The sequence below is a fragment of the Hyaena hyaena genome, unplaced genomic scaffold (genome assembly GCF_003009895.1).
Source record: "Hyaena hyaena isolate Hyena2069 unplaced genomic scaffold, ASM300989v1 scaffold_162, whole genome shotgun sequence".
Taxonomy (NCBI): Eukaryota; Metazoa; Chordata; class Mammalia; order Carnivora; family Hyaenidae; genus Hyaena; species Hyaena hyaena.
Genome location: NW_024080795.1, coordinates 158,670 through 182,164, shown reverse-complemented (window position 1 = coordinate 182,164; position 23,495 = coordinate 158,670). Strand labels below are relative to the sequence as shown.

The 23,495-nt window shown below is 39.5% G+C and overlaps 1 protein-coding gene and 1 pseudogene across 7 annotated transcripts in view; one reads left to right on the top strand and one right to left on the bottom strand.

Annotated features, from left to right (window-relative positions):
• The window catches only part of LOC120236843 (protein FAM122A-like), a 94,087-nt gene that overhangs the window by 6,220 nt on the left and 64,372 nt on the right, over nt 1–23,495 (top strand). For 6 of the 7 annotated variants that reach the window (XM_039239876.1, XM_039239879.1, XM_039239875.1 and 3 more), the window contains 3 exons: nt 2,921–2,999; nt 5,313–5,399; nt 17,568–17,636. In XM_039239876.1, coding sequence (XP_039095807.1) covers nt 2,921–2,999; nt 5,313–5,399; nt 17,568–17,636 — 235 coding nt within the window. The remainder of the gene's footprint in view (nt 1–2,920; nt 3,000–5,312; nt 5,400–17,567; nt 17,637–23,495) is intronic. The other variant, XM_039239878.1, reaches the window with a different exon arrangement.
• On the bottom strand, nt 12,205–13,235 carry LOC120236846 (annotated as a pseudogene).

Below are 23,495 nucleotides of genomic sequence, written 5' to 3'. Positions count from 1 at the left end.
TGCCAACCATCTGGCTTATTAAATTCTTACAAACCTGGAAGGACAGTAGTGGCCATAGCAAATGATTGCTTTGGGAATATAACTAGCATAAACATCTTATAGCTTAGATATTTAGACAGAGCTGCTTACTGATCGTTTGATGTGGTGCATTGAACATATATCTAGTTATAGTGACTTTGCTTTTTTATTTTTATTTAAAAAAATTTTTTTTAATGTTTTTATTTCTGAGAGAGAGAGAGAGAGACAGCGTGAGCAGGGGAGGGTCAGAGAGATGGAGATACAGAATCTGAAACAGGCTCCAGGCTCTGAGCTGGCTATCAGCACAGAGCCCGACGCAGGGCTCGAACCCACAAACTGTGAGATCATGACCTGAGCCGAAGTCGGACGCTTAACCGGCTGAGCCACCCAGGCGCCCCATGCCTTTGCTTTTTTAAATTGTAGCATTTAACTCAGTTGTAGGTACCACCTAGGATTTTATGAATTCATGTTGAGTAACTCATACCAATTGAAATATGTGATTCCTTTCAGTTATAGTCTTATTAAAATTGACTGACAAAAATTTAGGGGAGAATATAATTGCCACATATCCTTTCATGAAATATTGAGTTACTACCTGTTATATACAAATCACCATGCTGCAAAGATGTATCATGACTCAATAAGCTTTTCATTTAATAGGGAACATAAATAATCAAAAGATTTAAATACATGATAGAGTAAGGTCTGTGCTTAGGGAGGGAAAGAAAGTGCTAGAGAGACTCAAAGAAGGGAGTGAGAAATGACAGCAGGACTGATGAGGGATAAAGAAAATGTTCTTGGAGAGGAGGCATATTAGATGGGTTCTGATGGATCGATAGGATATACAGATGGGAAGAGGGGAGCTGGAGAGCTGGGTCAGCATTCCAAGTGTATGAAACAAGCCTGGAGACAGGAAAACATAGGTGTATTCCAGATAGCTGGTCAGCTCTACCTGGCTCACTGGCTCCCAGGTATTCATCTGCTGAATAGCGTTGATCCCAGGTGACATTTTCACCAACCCATGTTTTTGAAAAGGTGCAGAGTACTTAAATTGTTATGTAGTTGGCCAATTGTCCTTTCCTGGGCAGGACTGCACTTCACCCTGAGATTGTAAGTTATAACTTTTTAAAGTACAAAAATGTCATTTTAGGGGTGCCTGGGTGGGTCAGTCAGTTTAGTATCTGATTCTTGATTTCAGTTTGCGTTATGATCCCCGTGTCCTGGGATCGAGCCTTGCATCAGCCTTCATGCTGGGCATGGAGCCTGCTTAAGACTCACTTTCTCTCTGTCTCTCTCTGTCTTCCTATCTCCCTCTCTCCCTCTCCAGCCCTCTGCACCTCTCCAAAAAAATGTCCTCTTGGGGCACCTGAGTGGCTCAGTCAGTTGAGCGTCCAGCTTAAGCTCAGGTCATGATCTCGCTGTTCATGGGTTCGAAGCCCACGTTAGGCTCTGTGCTGACAGCTAGCTCAGAGCCTGGAGCCTGCTTCAGATTCTGTGTCTCCCTCTCTCTCTGACCCACCCCTGCTCATGCTGTTTCTCTCTCTCTCTCTCTCTCAGAAATAAATAAAACATTAAAAAAAATTTTTAAATGTCCTCTTGTAAATGGAGTGATGGTGTTGTTAGATGATGGAATTTTTTAAAAATAACCTTACTTGGCAAGAGAAAGATGGTAGCAACTGTATGTGCCAAGATTTTGTTTTGAAATTTTACTAGTCCATCAAATCCAAAAGCCTACAGCTAAACTGTGGAGGGCTTTGAATGTTGTAGTAAAGAATGTCATTGAATTCAGCCCGCGGTGATACAGAGAGTTACTGAAGGTTGTGAGCAGGAGAGCAAGCTGTCCTTCAGGAATGCGATCTGGTAGTCTGTTAGGTAGATTGTGGCAGGGCCAAAACTGAGATGAGGTGACAAATCAGACTATTGTGAAGTCCGTAGGAAAGTAAAAAGGCTTCAAATTGGTTTTTGGCAAGGAGCCTGAAAAACTAAGATGGCTATATGAGAGACTGCGGAGGCAAAACTGAAAAGACTTAGCACCTGAGTGGATGTGGCAAAAAAGAAGGAAATGTAACAATGACCTTTATCCTCATTGGAGAAACCTGGGTGAAAGGTACATGGGAACCCTCCGTAGTTTTGCAACTTCTTGTGAGTTTTCAACTGCTTCAAAATAAAAAGTTAAAAGAAAAAGAAGACATAAAAAGGAGAAGGCGTATTCAGGATCCCAAATGAGGCCGAGGCACCGTCAGAGCGGAGGAAGACGAGCCCCACCTTCTGCAGGCAGCGCTTGCTTGGCTTTGGCCTGTGGTTGCCACATGGGAACATGGCCTGGTGTGGCCACAGCTTGCAGATTTTTCAAGAGAAGCTAGAAATCTGGAATCTGGATTACTTATGTGACGCCCTCTTAATGTTTCGAGTGGGTGCAACTAATTTAAAAATATTTTAATACCAAGTAGGTCCAACAAAAGACATCTGTGAAAATTTCAGTTCTATCGCCTTCTGCTACTGGTTGTCCCTCTTGTTGACGTGAAAGCTTCACAGTCAAGAGGGAATTGGTACTGCGTGTGGTAGCTTCAGTTATAAATGTAAGTCAGTTACAGGTTTACCTACAAAATGATTTCATTTCCAAGGCCGCAATAAATTCTACTTATTCTTGGTAGCGTGATTAGAGGTAAAGCAGCGTGCTTGAGAATTTCTTCCCTTACACTGACACTTGTTTAGGCTCAGCCAGCTAAGGCTGTGTGTGCACAAGCATGCACGCATATTGCAGTTTATCCATCTGCACAGCTGTCTCCCCAAAAAAAGCCATTTACATTAATGGAATTGTTGCTTAAGTATTTGAAATCTTAGTTCTTTAAAAAAAAGTTCTTGTAATGGATTTCAAATGTTTTCTTTTTTTTTTTCATAGTGATAATTCACAGGTATTCCAAGCTGACACAGTAACACCTAGAAGAAATAACACAACGGTTATGACACCACACTGTCTGGTAAGAATATGCTTGTAGCAGCCTCGGTTGGCCATGACTTGTGCAGTTGGTTTTAACTAGTGGTTCTCAATCTTGAGTGTGTACCTGGAAGGCTTATTAAAATAGACTCCTGGCCCTCAATCCCAGATTTTCTGATCCTGGAGGTCTGGGGCGGGACCTGAGAGTTTGTATTTCTAACAAGTTCCCAGTTTGAGAAACACTGTTTCAAACATCACTGAAGGAAAAATAAACACGTTAACTGCAGTTATGTGTGCTTTGCTGCAGCTGCAACGGGAGTTAACTTTTAAATCCCATGTGGATTTAACATTGAGATTTGTTTTTATCTGGCTTCCAATTTTTAAAAGAACGTCCTAATTTTGAGAGGAAAATTTGCAGGCTCTCCTAAGAGTAGTTTTCAGGCATTTAGTTCGACTTTTATCTCGCATTTATCTTGAATTGAAAATATAATTTGCTGGGGCACCTGGGTGGCTCAGTCAGCTAAGTGTCCAACTTCAGCTCAGGTCATGATCTCACGGTTCGTGGGTTTGAGCCCCACATCGGGCTCTGTGCTGACAGCTAGCTCAGAGCCTGGAGCCTGTTTCAGATTCTTTGTCTCCCTCTCTCTCTGACCTTCCCCTACTCATGCTGTCTCTCTTTCTCTCTCAAAAATAAATAAAACATTAAAAAAAAGAAAAGGAAGTTTGTTTTTCACAGTGTTATAATGTAATCTCTAAATTATAAGTCTTATTCATTAATTATCCTGTAAACATAGGAAATAGTTTGTAGATCAGTAAACCAAAATGAACAAATGATTTACTAAATGAATCTCTTTATTGATGTAAAATTCATATAGTATACGGTTAACTAATTGAAAGTATTCAATTCAGGGGCAGTTAGTGCAGTTACAGTGTTGTTCAACTACCACCTCTCTCTGGTTTCAAAAAGCACACATTGTTGTCTTGTTTTTCAGGTTGAAAGCTTTCAGTCTTTCATCACTGAGTATGATATTAGCATAGGTTTTGGTAAATGCCCTTTATCATGTTAGGGAGGTTCCTTTCTACTCCTACTTACTTGAGTATTTTTATCATCAAAGCATGTTGAATTGTTTCAAATGCTTTTCCTGCATCTATTGAGCTAATCATGTGGTTTTTCCCCCTCTGTTCTGTTAACATGATGCATTACATTGATTTTCTTGTATGGAACCACATTTGCATTCCTAGGATAAATCCCACTTGGTCCTACTGTATAATGCTTTTAATGTACTGTTGGATTTGATTTGCTATTATTTTCTTGAGAATTTTTCCATTTGTATTCATAAGCAATGTTAGTCTGTAATTTTCTTGTAGTACCTTTGCTGGCTTTGGTAACAGGGTAATGCTGATCTAATAGAACGTGTTAGAAAATGTTTCTCCTCTTCTATTTTTGGAAGAGTCTGAGTAGGATTGGTGTTGATTGTTCTTTAAATGTTTGGTAAAATTCACTAGTGAAGCTATATCTGGTTCTAGACTTTTCTTTGTTGGGACAGTCTTGAAACAGATTCTATCTTTGTACTTGTTTACAGGTCTATTGAGATTTTCTATTTTCTCTTGAGTCGGTTTGGTAATTTGTGTGATTTTTAGGTATTTGTCCGTTTCTTCTAGATTACCTAATTTGTTGACATATAGTTGTTCATAAATTTTTCTTACATGATTGTTTTAGTGAAATGTTATAGATTGAAACTCATTTTAAACACTGCCTCCTAATCTTGAAACTGGATATTTTCCTCTTTGTAGAATGGTATCCAATATTATTTCCACAAATGCGCTAATATTTTACTGGGGAAAAATAGAATTGTTTGTTAAACAAATCTTCCTTCTTTTTACTTATTAACTCATTCATTTACAGTATTTATTGACTGCTTGTCTATCAAAGCCCTCCATACCTACTCAATCTTTTTTCCTATTCAAACAAGTCAACAAATATTTTTAGGAACCTGCTATGTATTAAGCCCTGATCTAGTTGCCAGAGAGTTCTAACCTAGTTTGAGGGGCTGAGGGAGGAAATGACCTCTCTTAGTTGAGATCTTACTGATGTGTAGGAGTTAGCTAGCTCAGGATATGGACTATAGGAGCAGATAGTACTCCAGGTAAAAAATGACAGGTGTGAAAGCCTGGAAATGAAAAGGAGTATGATACACAAAGAATAGAGTGTGTAGAGAATTTGAAAGGAGTGCGTTCTAGCTAAAGTGGACATAAGGATGAAGTGGGGAGAGATGAGACTGGAGATGTAGATTAGTGCACGATCTTGTAGGGCCTTCCAAGTCATGCTAAAGACGTTTCACTTTGTCCTTCTAAGGTCAGTGTGAAACCACTGAAGAATTCTAAGTCTGTGATTGACATGACCAGATTGGCATCTCTGAAAGATTACCCAGGCTGCGGAACGGTAAGTAGATTGGAAGTGGGCAAAAGGAGATGCAGGATGATCAGATAGGAGGCAGCTGCACGGTAGCTGCAGGCTATTGTGACGGCCGTGAGCACGGAGAAGAGTAAGAGATTCGTGAGGTATTTGCAAAGTAGAACGAATTGCTGGTTAATTTGATGGAGGGTGGGCAATGGTGGAGGCAGAGATGACTACTAGGCCTCTGACTTGGGCAACTGATGGGGCGCCTAGGTGGCTCAGTTGGTTGGGCGGCCGACTTCAGCTCAGGTCATGATCTCACGGTTCGTGGGTTCGAGCCCCACATTGGGCTCTGTGCTGACAGCTAGCTCAGAGCCTGGAGCCTGTTTCAGATTCTTTGTCTCTCTCTCTCTGACCCTCCCCTGCTCACACTGTCTCTCTCTCAGAAATTTAAAAAAAAAAAAAAACAACGTTAAAAAAATTTGAAGTTCCCTGGGATCTCTCAGTGGAGATGTTAGTTGTACTAGTTTGAAGCTCAGGATAGAGGTCTGAGCTAAAGACACACATTTAGGCACCATCAGGGGCGCCTGGGTGGCTTAGTCGGTTAAGCGTCTGACTTTCGCTTAGGTCATGATCTCGCGGTTTGTGGGTTCGAGCCCCGCATCGGGCTCTGTGCTGATTGCCAGCTCAGAGCCTGGAGCCTGTTTCAGTCTGTGTCTCCCTCTCTCTCTGACCCTCCCCTGCTCACACTGTCTCTCTCTCTCTCCTAGAAATAAAAATTTTTAAAACTTTAAAAAAAAAACATTTAGGCACCATCAATACATCGTTATTTAAAGCTCTGGGAATGCACGGTATGACCTATACAGAAAGTACAAAAGGAGAAAAAAGACCACAGGAAACAGCTTTAAAGATCACCAGTAGTACCATGAAAAAACAAGGAAAAGTATTAAGTTATGTGCTATCGAGTGGCCAGCCATGATACAGATTGTAAGATGTCCTTTGAGTTATCAAAATGGAGATTATTAATGAATTTCTTGTATTTGAAAGCAAGTTCTATGGAGAGAGGGATGGGGTGAAATAAAGCTAGATTAGATTGGGTTGAAGAATGACTGAGAAGTAAGGACTTATAAATGGCATCGTACGTACTAGCTTGGTTTTTTGGGTGCGTGTTACCCTTTCTGTGTGTTAATTTCCTCCTCTGTTACACAGGAGTGTAATAGTATCTGCCTCATAGGTTTGCAGAGTATAATAATCAGTGTAAAATATCTCCATAAAACTGGAAGAAAAAGAAAAAGAAAGACTTGCAGCACATAGTATAACAATGTGAATATACTTGATACCACTGAACTGGTACATTTAAACATGGTTAAGATGGTAAATTTTATGTTATGTATGTTTTAACACAGTTTAAAGGAAAAAATGCTCATAGCGTGTAAAAAAAATCAGTGTAATGCACTCAGCACAGCACTGACACATAGTAAGTGCTCAATAAATATTAGATGTTTTATTAGTTATAGAACATATACAGAGCAGACGTGTACCGGGCATTTTTTTTTAATGCATAATTTTCCTTAGGAATTCTAGGCTCTTAATTTGCATCATGTTCAGTTTAATATACTGTGTTTTTTTTTTTTTCTGTGTGTTTTAAAACAAACCATCTTATATAACAGATTGTGTTTGGCACAACTGACGTCATTTACACTTACTTGATGACAGGAGTTTCAAGGCTTATTGGTTTCACTTGCTGTAACATCATTATGCATGAGCTTTTATTTTGTTCAAAGTCATCACTTCGTTATTATTGTAAGACTTATATAGGTTTATACTTGCTTTCCGGATAGATAGGCTGAATTGTCTAGGAGAATGACACAGGTAGTTAATATGCTTTTGGCAGAAGTAACAAAATCCAATTAGAAGCAACTTAATAAGGGACATTTACTATCTCAAATGACAAGAAGTCTTAAGGAAAGGAGCTTCCAGGGTTGCTTAATTCAGTGGCTCAGTGATGCCATCAGACATCCAGGTTCCTTCCATCTTTCTACTTTGCTATCCTCAGCAGCCTTGCTAACCTGTGTAGCTAATAATTAGACCTGGGGTTCAAGATCCTGTGTGTATCATGGTCTTGTATGTATTTACAGACGTTGAGAAAGAGATGTATCAATCTATCAGTAGTTATTTCTGGAGCATGGAATTACAGGAAGACTGTTAATTTATAGCATTTATATTTGCTTTTCACAGTGCATCAACAATACAGGTGCTTTCATTCTAACTGATATATCACATCACAAAAGAGAAACATCATTCTGGAAAAAATACACGTATTATTGAATGATAACATGAATCATAAGTTTAAGGGTCCTGTCCTATATCATACCGTCCTTAGAAATGGTGTGGCAGGAACCTGGAGTAGCCAAATTCGTATAGATAGAAAGTAGGATGGTGGCTGCCAGGGGCTAGGAGGAGGGTGGAATGAGGGGTATTTAATGGGTTATAGTTTCACTTTTGCAAGATGAAAAGAGTTCTTGAGACTGTTTGTACAACAGTATAAATGTACGTAACATTATTGAACTGTACATTTAAAAATAGTTAAGATGGGAAATTTTATGTATATTGTATCACAATTGAAAATTTTCAAATCAGAGCTGCTTTTCATGTATTTCAGTGAAGATGAAAGAGTGTTTTAGAAAAACTTGCAGTGGTAGAGGGCATTGAAGAACCATGGGTGCCATTTCATATACAGATAAAGATGCATATTTCCAAACCTTGTAAAAATCTGCTGTCTCACAATTATTATCTGAATTAAGCTTCAATATTTTGCTCCCCACTCTCAGAAAATCATTCCACCCCGCTTCTAATGAGCAGAAACCTGAGGCCCTCTTCTTTTTCTTTTTTTTTTAACATGGGCCCAAACTCACAACCCCGAGATCAAGACCCAAGCAGAGATCAAGAATCAGATGCTTAACTTACTGAGCCACCCCGGCGCCCCCCTGAGGCTTTCTGACTGTGGGGACCATGCCTTCCCCCCAAATTATCCCTTTACTGTATCTCCTAAGAACTCCATAGTTCACATGCCTATTCCCCACTCTTCCACTAGGAATTAATTTTCTGGCACGTCTTTTGAATTTGGTGCAGCCTCACCTCTTCATCTCTACCCCCACCTACTCAAAGCAGATCAGGAGAAATGTTTCATCTTCCTCTTGCAAATGATGGTGCTTTTCTTGAGCAATTTGTCCATTTTAATTTTATGACTACTGATATTTCTCTGATTAGGTTTTGCTTTTCTCATTGGCAACTACAAGCTAAATTTAATTTGTGGCCCACCCAGTAGTGAGCGTATAATACATTCCTGCCCCTGTTTTATTCTTTGTCTTGCTAGCCTACATTCAATTCACATTCAGTATCAGTCACTGCAGGAACTAGGCAGAGGCATTCGTAAACATAACACACAACTTTTGTTCAGGATTTTTTAAGTGCTTTATCTCTAGTAACTACAGGAGGAAAATGGGTTAAAATTAGCAACGGCAGTAAAGTTAAAATTCTTTCCAAAGAATTTAATGTGTTTACAATATTAATTTTCTGTGGTTTCTCTTTTGAGTGGAACTGAGCTTGATCTACCTTAATTCCTTCACGGCAGGTAATGCTTGGGAATCAGCTTCATCCAGCACCCACCCCAATGTCCCCTACTCCTCCTCACCCCCATGACAGCATTCCTTGGTGCTGGTGCTCTTGCTTCCTCCCAAGGACTTCCTCCCCTAGAGTGTGAGAGAAAGGCACAGTGAGAATTTTACACACACAAAATACCAGTGAAGTTTATTGACATCTCAGGAAATGCTTTATTTCTATTTTAATACCTTGTTTTGTGTAGTAAAATAACTAAGGTAATTCCCTTGCAAACACCAACTGTAGTACTTAGCCTATGGGAGATTCTCTTCCAAAACCCATCTTTTCTCCAATCAATCTTCCATGTCATTCCTAAAAGAATCAGCCAAGTCCAGTCCACATTTTGTCCAATTTAAGAGCCTTCCTGTGGTTAATGATTCTATAGCTCAAGTTCAAATCCTACCTTCCCCAGACATTTCACACTATATTCCCATTGATCGCCTCAGTTTCAGTCAGGCAGTCTTCTCAGGATTTCCTAGATAAAGTTTTCCAATATGAAATTTTTTTTTTTTACAGATTTTTTAAAAGTTTATTTATTTCGAGAGAGAGAGAGAGCAAGTGCACACAAGCAAGCGGGGAGGGGCAGAGAGACAGGGAGAGAGAATTCCCAAGCAGGCTCCACACTGTCAGCACAGAGCCTGATGTGGGGTTTGAACTCACAAACCAAAAGATCAAGACCTGAGCCGAAACTAAGAGTCAGACACTTAACCCACTGAGCCACTTAGGTGCTCCGCAATGGGAAATTCTAGGCCTTTACGAGAAACTAACCAGTTCTTTCCCATCCTTAGATATCAGCTAAAAATAATCTCTTCCAGGATCTTTCATAGTTAGTTAAGAACAGTTTACCACACCATGCAGTTCTCTTATTTTGTTTTTTATAAACGTGTCATCATCATACAGCTAAAGTCCCATAATTTCTTTATATAGAGCATTTGTATATATTTAAGTTCATGTTAGCATGTCTTTCAAATTAGATTATAAATCTTATAAACCTGAGTGTTTCACATTTTATATTAGCTTTCTGGGCATTTGAATGATGACAATATGAGAATCAGTAGCATGAATTAAATGTATTAAAATTCTGCTTGTTCAGAGGGGTGTGTGTGTGTGTGTGTGTGTGTGTATATTTGATTTTTTTTTTTTAGAGGAAAACTTTTTTTTTTCAGATTTGGTGCATGTCACTGTATAACAACTTCTCAATGATCAGTGCCAATAAAGGGAAGCATTGGGGGAGAATATCCTAAACTATGGATAAATCACAATATTTTCTTGCTTTCTTTGAAGAGTCAATTACTTTTATAGTATTCTTTAGGAACGGGCATACAATTTTTTAAATTAGTAATCATATCTAATGTTGGAGAAAGAAAAGGAAATTGATATTCTCATATACTGCTAGATAGTAAATTTGTATAAGCTTTCTGGAGGGCAATTTGGCAATGTGTATCAACCTTGTGATCCAGAAATTCCATCTCTATGAATTTCTCCTAAAGAATTCATTAAGGATATGTCCAAAGATTAGCTTAAACATTATTATCACAGCATTATTTATAAGAGTGAGCAAAAAAACGTGGCAACAGTATGCATGTCCAACAAGAGGGAATAGGCTAAATGAAGATGCCTTTGCTATCTGAGTTGAATCCCACTTCTAGCAATAACTAGTTGTACGAACTTGAACAAGTTGTCTAATTTCTCTGTCCCTCACTTTTTTCATCTTCAAAATTTTTTTAAACTTTATTTATTTATTTATTTTGAGAGAGAAATAGAGCGAGCAGGGGAGAGGCAGAGAGAGAGAAAGAGAATCCCAAGCAGGCTCCTCACCATCAGCATAGAGCCCAACATGGGGCTTGAACCCATGAACTATGAGATCATGACCTGAGCTGAAACCAAGAGTCAGGAGTTTAAATAACTGAGCCACTCAGGCACCCCTCACTTTTCTAATCTTTAAAATGGGGACAGTATTGGGGCATCTGGGTGGCTCAGTCAGTTAAGCGTCCAACTTGAGCTCAGGTTATGATCACCAAACTTGTGAGTTCAAGCCCTACATCGGGCTCTGTGCTGACGGCTCAGAGCCTGGAGCCTGCCTCGGATTCTGTGTCTCCCTCTCTTTCTGCCCTTCCCCAACTCGCGCCCTGTCTCTGTCTGGAAAATAAACATTAAAAAGATTTTTTTTTAATAAAATGGGGACAATATTAGTGTCTACGTCAGGGGTTGTAAGAATTGAGTGAGATAAGACATGCCCGGGAGATAATGGGTGCCTTACTATGAGTGGGTACATTCATATAATATTCAGCCTTTAAAAATGGTGTTGCAGGGGGCGCCTGGGTGGCTCAGTTGGTTAAGCATCCAACTGTTGATTTTTGGCCCAGGTCACAATCTCATGATTCATGAGTTCAAGCCCTACGTTGGTCTCCTCACTAACAATGCAGAGCCTACTTGGGATTCTCTCCCTCCCTCATTCTCTGCCCCTCCCCCGCTTGCTCTCTGTCTCTCAAAAAATAAATAGACTTAGAAAATAAAAAATAAAAATGGTGTTGCTGGTGGAGTGCCTGACTGGCTCAGTCAATAGAACATGTCACTCTGATCTCAGGGTCATGAGTTCAAGCCTCATGTTGGGCGTGGAACCTACTTAAAAATTAAAATAAAAAATAAATGACATTGCAGTTGAATTGTAACCTGGAAAGATATATGGAATATATTAGGTTATTTTTGTTTCATTTCTACAGTAAAAATGCAATTTATTCATCTGTTTATAATACAGTACATAAGAGGGAAAGTGTTTCACATCATAGATTTCACTTCTAACTCCTTAAACTGTTCATTACTTTGGCTAAAAGGAGAGACTAGGGGTGCCTGGGCGGCATAATGTTAAGTGTCCAATGTCAGTGATCATTGATTTTGGCTCAGGTTGTGATCACCTGGTTCATGAGATTGAGCCCCACTTTGGCCTCTGCACTGACAGTGCTAGCTCGCTCTCCCTCAAAATAAATAAACGCTTTTTTAAAAAATAAAAGGAGAGAATAGTGGGGGAATGCCAGGCAATGCTTAGGCAACTAAAATAAGGTTGGGGTGGGGAGCAATGCTAAGATCATCCTCACAGGGATGGGCACAGAGGGGCTCTTAGTCGCAAGCTGATTTTCTAGAACTGGTAGCTAGAAGCACAGGAGGAGCACCACTGCTGGATGTTCAGATTTCATTCATCTCCACCGCAAGGCACAGCAGCTCCTTCTGGTAGCTGCCCTTGCTGTCTCCCTTCATGGTGGTGCAGGGGCATGCCATACTTGCTCTTGAATTCAGACCTAATTTTTAACACATCTCCTTCCTTCACTTGTGGGAAACCATGATTCTAACCAGGACCTTATCATGAACCCTCTTGCTCTTTATGAAATCACACAATCAGTCATCAAAATAGGGGGCCTGTTCTGAATACTTTGGACCAGGTTCAGAAAAGCATTTTTGAGGTCTCCTTTGATCTACTCCTTGATCATAAAAGCTGCAGCTCTTGTACCTTTCAGATTCTTTCTGGAGGTGACACCACTTGCTCGGTCATGGTGTCGATCCCCTTGGGAATGTCAGTTTCTTTCCTCTTCACACCAGCATTAGAGATCATAGGCATCTAGGGTCAAACAGTTCATAATCAGTGAACCATCCTCTGCTCTTCTACCCTTTGCAAGGGCAACCATTGGCTTGCAGAAGTCACCAGATGTGTTGGAAACAATGTCTTTCTCCAGATAGGTCATGTACATTTCCTCGTAGCCTGCTAATTGGTCCTTGAGCAGATGATCTCAGTGAGGGAGTTGTCATCAGTCCTCAGCACCTTCATGGGGGAGGCATTCAGCTTGGAAGCCTCGTACTGAGCAGGTGTTTGCAGTAGGCCCCAAATCACCTTTTCCAGCTAGCCATTCAAGGCTGAGTTCAGTGCTGATACAGATTCCTTTTTGGTCCTTCTCTGGTAGACGAAGACAGTATCCTCTCTCTCCTCATTGCTGTGATTGGTCAGTATGTTGATGATAGTGACCTCATCCACACCTTTAGTCTTGATGCCATTTCATTGTTCAAAGGATTCCACTTGGCATCAAAGTTGGTGTATGTTTTCACCATCCTGTATGCATTTGGAGGTATAGAGTTGTCACCCTCCAAGCCGAGTTTGTGCACAATTTCATGAACAGTAGACATTATTATAGACGCTGGCCCAGGAGCCAAAAGCTGCAAGCATCCCCAGATGCAGAGCCAGGAAATATTAAATTATGAAGAAAAAAATACCCAAACTGCAAAATAGTATGTGTGGTAGGATCTAGGTCTGGAAAAATAAACACTGAGATATTTGCTGTGGTCATGTCTGGATGGTGGGTGTCGCTAGGTTTTTCCCCATTGTGTTTTATACTGAGCATGTATTGCTTTATCATGAGAAAAAAGTCAGTTTCTGTTGGGGAAAAAAAAAGATCAGGATGAATAAGTGGACCAGAGGGTTTTTAGGGCAGTGAAAATACTCAGTCCGATACTGTAATGATAGATATGGGCCATTGTACATATGTCCAAATCCATAGAATGTATAACATGAAGAGTGAACTCTAAGGTAAAGAACTTTGGGTAGCGATGAGATGTCAATTTAGGTTAATCTATTATAACAATTGACCACTTTTGCTCAGCTTTTGATAGTAGGGGAGGCCATGCATATGTGAAAATAGAGGAAATCTCTATACTTTCCACTAAGTTTTGCTGTGAACCTAAAACTATTCTTAAAAATATAAAGTCTATTAAAAATAAATTAATTAAAAGATCAGATGGGAAAAGGAATGAAGAATGCTGGGTAGGAAGGAATAGATATCTGAGTCTTATAAAGCTACCATATATAATTCTAGTGGTTGTTGATATGTTATTAAACATTGAATTCTAGAAATATTTTGATGATCGTACTGATACTGGTGGTAGTGGTGGTATAGTCAGCATTTTCTGAGCACATACTATGGCATTCTGTCAAGCATATTACATGCATTATCACCATTATCACAGTTCATAGAAACAGATGCTTGAAAGAGAAAGTCTTGTTACATTATTCATAGCAACAAATTATATGTCCAACCTATCCCTTTTATGCAAGTTTTATGGAGAAAAGTTTCCTGACTTTTGTAAGAAGAGTCACCTAGTAGTAGCCTTATTGATTTGAATTAGGAATTTTCTTGAACTGTCAACCATGGAACATGATTAGAACAGGCTAGTCTGAATTTCTGGCCAGTCAGCAGTCATGGGCTCTTTGATACCTCCTCCTCCTTCTTTTTTTTTTTTTAATTTTTTTAATGTTTATTTATTTTTGAGAGACAGAGCATGACCGGGGGAGGGGTAGAGAGAGAGAGAGAGAGAGAGAGAAAGAGTGAGTGGGAGACACAGAATCGGAAGCAGGCTCCAGGCTCTGAGCTGTCAGCACAGAGCCTGATGCGGGGCTTGAACCCATAAGCCGTGAGATCATGACCTGAGCCAAAGTCGGACGTTCAACCTACTGAGCCACCCAGGTATCCCAATACCTCCTTCTTTATATCCATCCTCTGGACAGAGAGTGAACCAGGCTCAGAGCTGATGAATATCTGAGTGTGTCTCTTCCAAAGTTAAATAGACAGTGCTGTTAGATATCATCTGCTCGTATGTATATACTAAAATAGATCATTTTGCTACAGTTAAATTTTTTGAGTGTGTCATTCAAGGGTTTCCAGCATCTTTGCCTTCTTGACCTTGGAATCTTTTATCCTTCCAGAGATACCTGGTGTTGCACTCACACAAAACTAACAGTCTTTCCTAAAACATATTTCCTAAAACATGCCATATACTTTCCCTTTTCTATTGCTTATGCTGTCAAACTCCTTGCCCTACAAGTCCCAACTCAAATGCCGCCTTTTGCCTTATCTGTCTTCTGTCTCCCACTCTCTATGCTCATTCCCTTAATCTTTGCTTTTTATTCCCACCCCACTTTGCCTCTATCTAACACTCATTTCCTTGTCTCTCATAGAATAATTTGCTTTCATGTCTGGATTGTAAGGTGTCTGTGGGTAATAACTATGGCTTACTACTAGTTTTTCTTTTCATTTTTCCTTCCCCTCTGAGCAGAAAAGCAGTTCCTTAAACCTAATAAGGGGCCAGTAAATATTGAAATACTTAAGAGTTAGCCCTATTTGTCTGTCAGTGAATTATTATGATGAAGTAATTGTGGCTAACTGTCAAATGTAATTTAGACATAGTGAATTTTCAGTTACTGCATATCAATTTTCTGTTGTTACTTCTACCACTTTCACCATTCCCTCCACCTTCTAGCAAATGATTAGGAAAAAACAAACTGGTTTTAATACTCTCTTAAGCAAAATATGACTAGTGAGGTAATATGCTCCTTAAAAAGTCATATGATATGTTTTTAAATCGAATAAAAATTAAGACCAGCTACTTCATAAAAACATTTCTTTGTCCAACACACCTTTCTTGAGCGCTCATCTTCTCCCCACATTTTACCTCACTCCTCTTCCTTCCTTTCCTGGCTACCACCCACCGATAGGTTTCAGGTAGGAACCTCCGGCCAATCTTGAGCTCTTTTCACTCTTTCTTTTTTTTAAAGAATTTATTGCTAAGTACTCTCTATTCCCAATGTGGGGCTCGAACTCAACAACCCAGAGATCAAGAGTTGCACGCTCCACTGACTGAGCCAGCCAGGTGCCCCTCTTCACTTTCTAATAATTTCTCCAGTCTGTCTCTTTCTCTTCTCCCACCCTTTTTTATTCAGACTCTCATCTTTTACCTGGTCTTTAATCCTGCCTCTGGTCCCTCTTTCTTCCACCCTCAATTTGTTCTGTATATGCTGCTAGGATTGCCTTTCCAAAACAGATATGATATTGTTTAAAATACCTTTGAGGGGCACCTGGGTGGCTCAGTCAGTTAAGCATCCAACTCTTGATTTTGGCTCAGGTCATGATCTCATGGTTCATGAGATCAGGCCCTGCTTTGGGCTCTGCGCTGACAGTAAAGAGCCTACTTGGGAGTCTGTTTGTCTGTCTGTCTGTCTGTCTCTTTTTCTTTCTCTCTCTCTGCCCCCCTCGTGTTCATGCATGCATACGCCCACACACTCACACACATTCTTTCTCTTTCAATAAATAAACATTTAAAATACCTTTGAGTTTTAAGAGCTTAGAAGGACCTATGCTTTAGGTTTCCTATTGGGCTCAAAGGCTATAGTCCAAAATACACAATCTGGTTTCAGCCAAATTTCCCCAAATTTGCTTCCTTTCATACTTTATCATGTACCCCATTTCAGCCACCCTGAACAGAATGTCTCTGCTCTCCAAACATGCCTCTGCCTGAGCTTCTCTTCCCACTCCCTGAAATACCCTGCTTCCTCTTTGTCCACTGAATTCATGTCCTCCTCTGGGAAGGCTTCCCCAGGACCCCAGGCAAAGATGTACGTAGTCACTGTGCTTTGACTTCTCACTTATCATAACTCGTTCTGTCCCTGACCTAGTTTTCCCCACCTACACTTTGAATTTGTCAAGGATGGGAAAATGTTTTATTTATCTTTGGATCTTCAGGGTCTAACATAGCGCTTTACCTCATTAAGTATTTCCAAATTCACCACTCAGAGTGCTCTTTAATGTAAAAGTAAGATATGGTAGATTCATTATCTGGCATTTCAAGGACTAACCAGGATATAGGTAGAATGGATAAATGAATTCTAAAGAATTTTCAAGCCTCTTTTTCACACTTAGCTTTAAATCCCTCCATTCTTTAATTTCTCTCTTGGGTGGGTCATCATAAGCTTTGACATAAGACAGAAAGGGAAAAAGTAGTCTAGACAGCGAGCTACTGGGAAATGATTGCCATAAATCATTCTATGTTATGAAAGTATGTTTTTCTCAGCAGGGTTCCAGGATATTTGATGGGATTGTTTTGTTTGTTTTGCAAGGTAAAACTGGCAAGAAAAAAATAAGATGATTTTAAGATGTAGTGCCTTGGGAAAGGGAAGGTAGAGATAAACAAAATGTTCTATTGATGTTCTGCTCTGTATTTATTGTGTTAACAGTTGTTTTGTTCTGTTCTGATATATATAGGCTTTTGATTACTGTAATTTTCAATCAAGAATCAGTTGGATTTTTTATTTCTCTAATTTTAAACTTAACAAATACTGTTAGATTAGGCACTCAGATATTTTAGATAAATCAACATTGACTTAATTCATGTTTAGAAATAATTATTCAGAAAGGGTGCCTGGGTGATTCCGTCGCTTAAGTGTCTGACTTTGGTTCAGGTCATAATCTTGCGGTTTGTAGGTTGGAGCCCTGCATCAGGCTCTGTGCTGACAGCTCAGAGCCTGGAGCCTGCTTTGGACTCTGTGTCTCCTTCTCTCTGCCCCTCCCTCGCTCTCTCTCAAGAATAAATAAACATTAAAAAATTTTTAAAAAAAGAAATAATCAGCATCATTAAAGCCAGCTTGACTTCTATTTATTTATTTTTTTTATTGAAGTATTAACTAACATTCAATGTTATGTTAGTTTCGGGTATTGACTTTTATATTTTAAATTTCAGTTTTTGCCACCTTCTTCCATTCCCATTCCCATTCATACTTCCTTTGGTCGCCTTCACCAAATCAAGCAGGTAAGAAGACTTTCAAAACTAATAGCTGTTCAGTAAGAAAAGGAAACTTTATTTTTCTTTAAAAAAAATTCCTAGGGTTCAGTAATTCCAAGTGAGGTCACATGTGATTCTGTTTTTAATTCCAGGAATGGTTCCTTTAAAACAAAAACAACTACGGAGTCCTATATTTCCTCAGGGTATAAACTGATAGTTTCCAGAAAGACTGTGTATTTGTCTACCTTGAATCTGGCTTCTTTCAGATATCTCAAAGAAAAGGAACGCTGTATAGAAAAATTAATTTTTTAGGTTCATAATAACCATAGTTATCACTTTTTTTTTTAAACTGTCAGATGAATTTTTTTTTTTTTGACAGATTAAACACCTTTATGCTGTCATTCTGTGTTCATTTCTTAGTGATCTGAGTTCAGGGACACATTGTACCTCACTGGTTTACATTTCGTGCAGGCGTGTATGTGTGCATGTGTGTATTTAATAGCACATGCCTAATACACAGTTAAACCTTTTAATTATCCAAAGATTAGCCACAGAACTCAAAAGATCAAATCACCACTCCTCCGCAGGTGGTGGGATTTTTCTGACCCAACTACAAGCAGACTTTTGTTCAAGAGGAGCTTAACTGTTATGGAGCACTTATTATTCACTTAGCGCTATCATAGGTACTTCACATCTGTGGTCTCATTTTATCTTGTCACAGCCTTATAAGATCAAAAACTAAACGATGGGAGAAATTGAGTAATTTACCTGATGTACAGGGCTAGTGAATGTCAGAGCCAGATTTAGCCCCAAATCACTGGATTCCTTTCCAGCTCCCTTTTCCATATTTCAGTGGCAAAAAAGCTATAATATCTCATGAGCCTGGTGTTTAGGATTCCAACTCCTGCTTCCTTTCCCTCTTACCCTCTCACACCATGGCTTCCCTAAGGTCCAGATTATCATCCAGTAGCAAAAAAGTATGGTAAAAAGATTCTTCTGCTTTTTAGTGAATAAAACGTTCTTTAATTGTCTTTGTAAGCATGGAGCTATTTGAGAAATTCAGAAGAACCTAAAACTAGTAGGTGAGGTGACCTTTGGTTTATCTGTGCAATTTTCCTTGTTGCTTCCCCTAAATGAGACCAATATTTAAAAATTGATTACATGTTGCTATTTGATTATGAAGCTTGAAATCAAGATACATTTAGCATTTAGTAATATAAAGCATAAGGCACTCTATTTCCATAGTGACAGAATATATGTTACATAAACATTTAAAATGAAACCAAGTAGGAAGTGAATTCAATGGGAAAATAGAAATATTCCAATCTGGGTACTGATTGAATGGAAAATTAACTTATTTTCAGCAACTTAATGGTCTGATAGGCATCTTTTTATTTTTAATTTTTAAACATTTAAAAAAGATACTTGAGGGGGGAGGGAGAACATGAGCGAGGGAGGGACAGAGAAAGAGAAAGAGAGAGAATCCCAAGCAGGCTCTGTGCTGTCAGTGCAAAGCCTGACACGAGGCTCAGTCTCACACTGTGAGATTATGACCTGAGCTGAAATCAAGATTCACACACTCAACCAACTGAACCACCTGGCCACCCCTGTTAGATATCTTAAATTGCATATTTCTTTATATGTATTCTTTAACCATGACTTCTTTTTAGCTATTGAACTCATTAACCTTTTGGGGAGGAGGATGCTTGGAAGTAAATCCCTGATACTGTTTTGCCCATAAACACACAGTATGAATCTCTGAGGACTTTTTTCTTGCGTAATCACAGTGCCATCATTACATCTAACAAAATTAAGTTATTCTTTAATGTCATCTAATAACTAGTCCATGTTAAAATTTTTATTCTCAAAAGTATCTGTTTTGACTGATTCAGACATGTTTCAACCAAGATCTCTCAGGTCTCTTATTTAAAACAGCCTTTTACTCCTGTTTTTGTTCTGAGCCACTTATTTTTTGAAGAAACGAGGCCATTTGTCATGTAGACTACCCCACATTCTGATTCTGCTTCCATGTGATGTTGTCTAATATGTTCTTTTATTTCCTGTATTTCCTATAAACTGATTTGAATAAATTTTCTTTCACATTTAAATAAGCACACACACCAAATCAATATAAGGTTCTGGGTCTACATTTAAGTAGATATGTGGTTTAAGCTGCCCCTTTCCTAGTAGTCAGTTAATGGATAATTTTTTCTTGACTGGGGTTATTAGCTTTTTTCTAGGTATTAGAGAGCTTGAGAAAATGAAGCTGGAAGTTAATTTTCTGTTTCCCCTCAGTTTTATTGAGGTGTAACTTACACATAACATTGTGTAAGTGTAAGATGCACAAGGTAATGATTTGACTTAGGTATTTATTGTGAGATGATTATCATGGAAGTTAATTTTCTTAAAAATTTTTTAATGTTTATTTTTGAGAGACAGAGAGGCACACAGTGTGAGCAGGGGAGGGGCAGAGAGGGAGGGAGACACAGACTCTGAAGCAGGCTCCAGGCTCCCATCTGTCAGCACAGAGCCCAACTCGGGGCTGGAATTCACAGACTGAGAGATCATGACCTGAGCCAAAGTCGGACACTTAACGGACTGAGCCACCCAGGCGCCTGCAGGAACTATTCTTTTTATGTAATTCTTCCTTTCCTAATAACAACTGCGTTTATGTTTCAAGAGGTTTGGAAGCACTCGGCTTTTAGTTCCCTACACCAAAGCCCTAAATGTAAGTAACCGCCCTGCTGAAATAGTTTGTATTCATTTTCTAAGGTTGCCACAACAAAGTACCACACGCAGAGGGGCTTACACAGCACAAATGTATTTTCTCACCACTCTGGAGGCTACAAGTCTGAGATCAAGGTGTTGGCAGGATTGGCTTCTGAGTGCTGTGAGAGAAGGATCTGTTCCAGGCCTCTCTCCTTGGCTTGTAAATAGCCATCTTCATGTTCACATGGAGTTTTCCCTACACATTTGTCTGTCTCCAAATCTCTCCTTTTTCTTTTTTCTTTTTAGTCTTTTATTTATCTATTTTAATTTTTAAAAATTTTTTTTTAATGTTTTATTTATTTCTAGGAGAGAGAGAGAGACAGCGTGAGTAGGGAAGGGTCAGAGAGAGAGGGAGTCACATACTGAAACAGGCTCCAGGCTCTGAGCTGGCAGCACAGAGCCTGATGCGGGGCTCGAACCCACGAACCGCGAGATCATGACCTAAGCGAAAGTCGGACGCTTAACCGACTAAGCCACCCAGGCGCCCCTCTTTTATTTATTTTTGACAGAGACAGAGACAGAGTGTAAGCAGGGGAGGGGCAGAGAGAGAGGGGGAGACACAGAATTCGAAGCAGGCTCCAGGCTCTGAGCTAGCTGTCAGCACAGAGCCCGACATGGGGCTCAAACATGAACTGTGAGATCATGACCTGAGCTGAAGTCGGACACTTAACTGACTGAGCCACCCAGGCACCCCGAAATCTCTCCTTTTTCTAAGGACATAGTGGATTAGGGCCCACCCTCGTAACCTCATCCTAACTTGATTATCTCTGCAAATACTCTTATCTCCAAATAAAGTCACAGTCTGAGGCACTGGGAGTTAGGACTTCAACATATGGATTTTAGGGGGACACTATTCCGCCCATAAGAGTTTGTTCATGGTGTATGGTGCTGTAATTTTACATTTATTTCCTGACTTGTTAAATAGGATATAAAATCATTGATACCCAGTAAGAACTTGACTTTTTCTGCAGTGCCTTGAGTAATATCACTTTAATTACCTACTTGCTTCCTACCTCTGCATTTCTAGCATCTCTCCTGTTTATATCTTCACACATGTGAACTTTAGCACTGCATATTATAGTCTTTGTTTTATCTTACCTGGTTTGGATAAATTAAGCTGCGTTTAGACACAAATGTAAGGGAAATTTATGAGAGGAAGCCATTTAAAACATTATGCCAACTGGAGCAGAGGGCATGATTTAAACAGGGACAATTTCAGTATCACAGTTTCACAGTTTGTTTTATGGACTTGGCTACCATTTCTAGCCTAGGAAAGCAATGGCATTAGATTTTGTTCCGTGTTTTTCGGTCTTCCTTGGAACCTACTAAGTACCTAGTCTTTTTTATGAAGAGATGTTCTTTAAGGGAATAGCCTTACTTGTTTTAAAAGAAATTTAATTTGACCTTAACTCCCAAATCGTTTCATTCTTTCAGCAAACATTGTTAAGCACTGTGCAGACACGGGGCAACTAAAATCTTTCAGACATACTCACCTTCTGAGAGCACAGTGGGTAGCTTTCTTTTTCCATTTTTACCTTGGATCCTAAAAAGCTGAAAACTAAGTTCTGTGCTCAAGTGCAACAACTCTCCTTAACCTGGGTTTCTAGCATACAGCACTCTTTGTCCTTCACGTATATGTGGCTCTTGACTTTTTGTTTTTAATATTTATTTACTTTTGGGAGAGCGTGAAAAGGGAACAGAGGATATGAAGCGGGCTTTGGACTGACGGGCTGATAGCATCCAGCCCGATATGGGGCTCGAACTCACAAACCGTGAGATCATGACCTGAGCCGAAGTCAGATACTCAACCAACTGAACCACCCAGGCGCCCCTCTTGACTTTTTATCCTTATTTTAACAATCATACTTCATTATAAGCATCTAATATCCATTTTGGAAACAGGCAAGATATAAATGATTAAAGAGTCAACTTGCTTTTACTAACAACCCTCAGAATAGCTGATGTTAGGTAATGCTCCAACTTCGAATGGAACAGTGAGCAAAATCCTGTCCTTCTTTGGGAAAAACTGCTCTTGTTCATTGAGTACATTACAAAATACTTTGAGCTTCTCACTACAGGAAAACTACGTAAGTATTAGGTGGAAGGCCTATACTAACTTTACATTTTGTTGAAAAGATTTACTGTTATCCCATTGTTTTAAAAGACTGACTTCTTAAACTTCCTTTCCCCATTTCCCTCATTTTCCATAATGACATCAAAAGAACTCAAAGCTCTAGTTTCACCTTCAGTTCTTCCTTATTTTTCTACCTAATCTAATTAGGGCACCTAATCCTATTAATTCTTCCTTGACAACATCCTCTCTGTTCCCACTTCCTTCTGTCCCTTGGGTCCAGATTACTGTAAAAATATTCTAAGAGATTTCCTATCTGTGTCAGTTTAATCCAACTTCCACAACCAACACCAAGATAACTTCTCTAAGACATCATTTTCACCTTTTCCTCCCCTGTGTAGAAAGTTATAATGCTTCCCATTACCTATTGAATAGGAATAAGTATAGCTAGGTTGTAGTGAGCACTTACTCACATAGGCTGCCTGGCACTGTGATAAGAACTGTACAAACACTTCATTATCCTCAATTTGTGTTATCATCTTCATATGGACAAAGAGACTGAGGCCAAGGTTAAGTCACTTGCCTAGGACTGACAGGTAAAAAGTTACAGAGCCCAGGGGTACCTGGGTGGCTCAGTTGGTTAAGCGTCCGACTTCGGCTCAGGTCATGATCTCGTGGTTTGTGGGTTCGAGCCCCGTGTCAGGCTCCTTGCTAACAGCTAGCTCAGAGCCTGGAGCCTGCTTCGGATTCTGTGACTCCCTCTCTCTCTGACCCTCCCCTGCTCACGCTGTCTCTCTCTCTCTCTCTCTCAGAAATAAATAAAAACATTTAAAAAAAATTTTTTTCTTTAAAGTTACAGAGCTCAGATTTGACCCAGTTCTATTTGGCTCCAAAGCCTACGGTCCTAACAATTATGCTATTCTTTAAGTTCAGACCCTTCGGTTATTTAAGATCTGAGAAGTCTGGCCCTATTTTACCTCTCCAGTTTTAGGTCTCATCGCTTCTCAGTACAAACTCTGTTTCAGCAGGTTAGTGTCACTACCCTC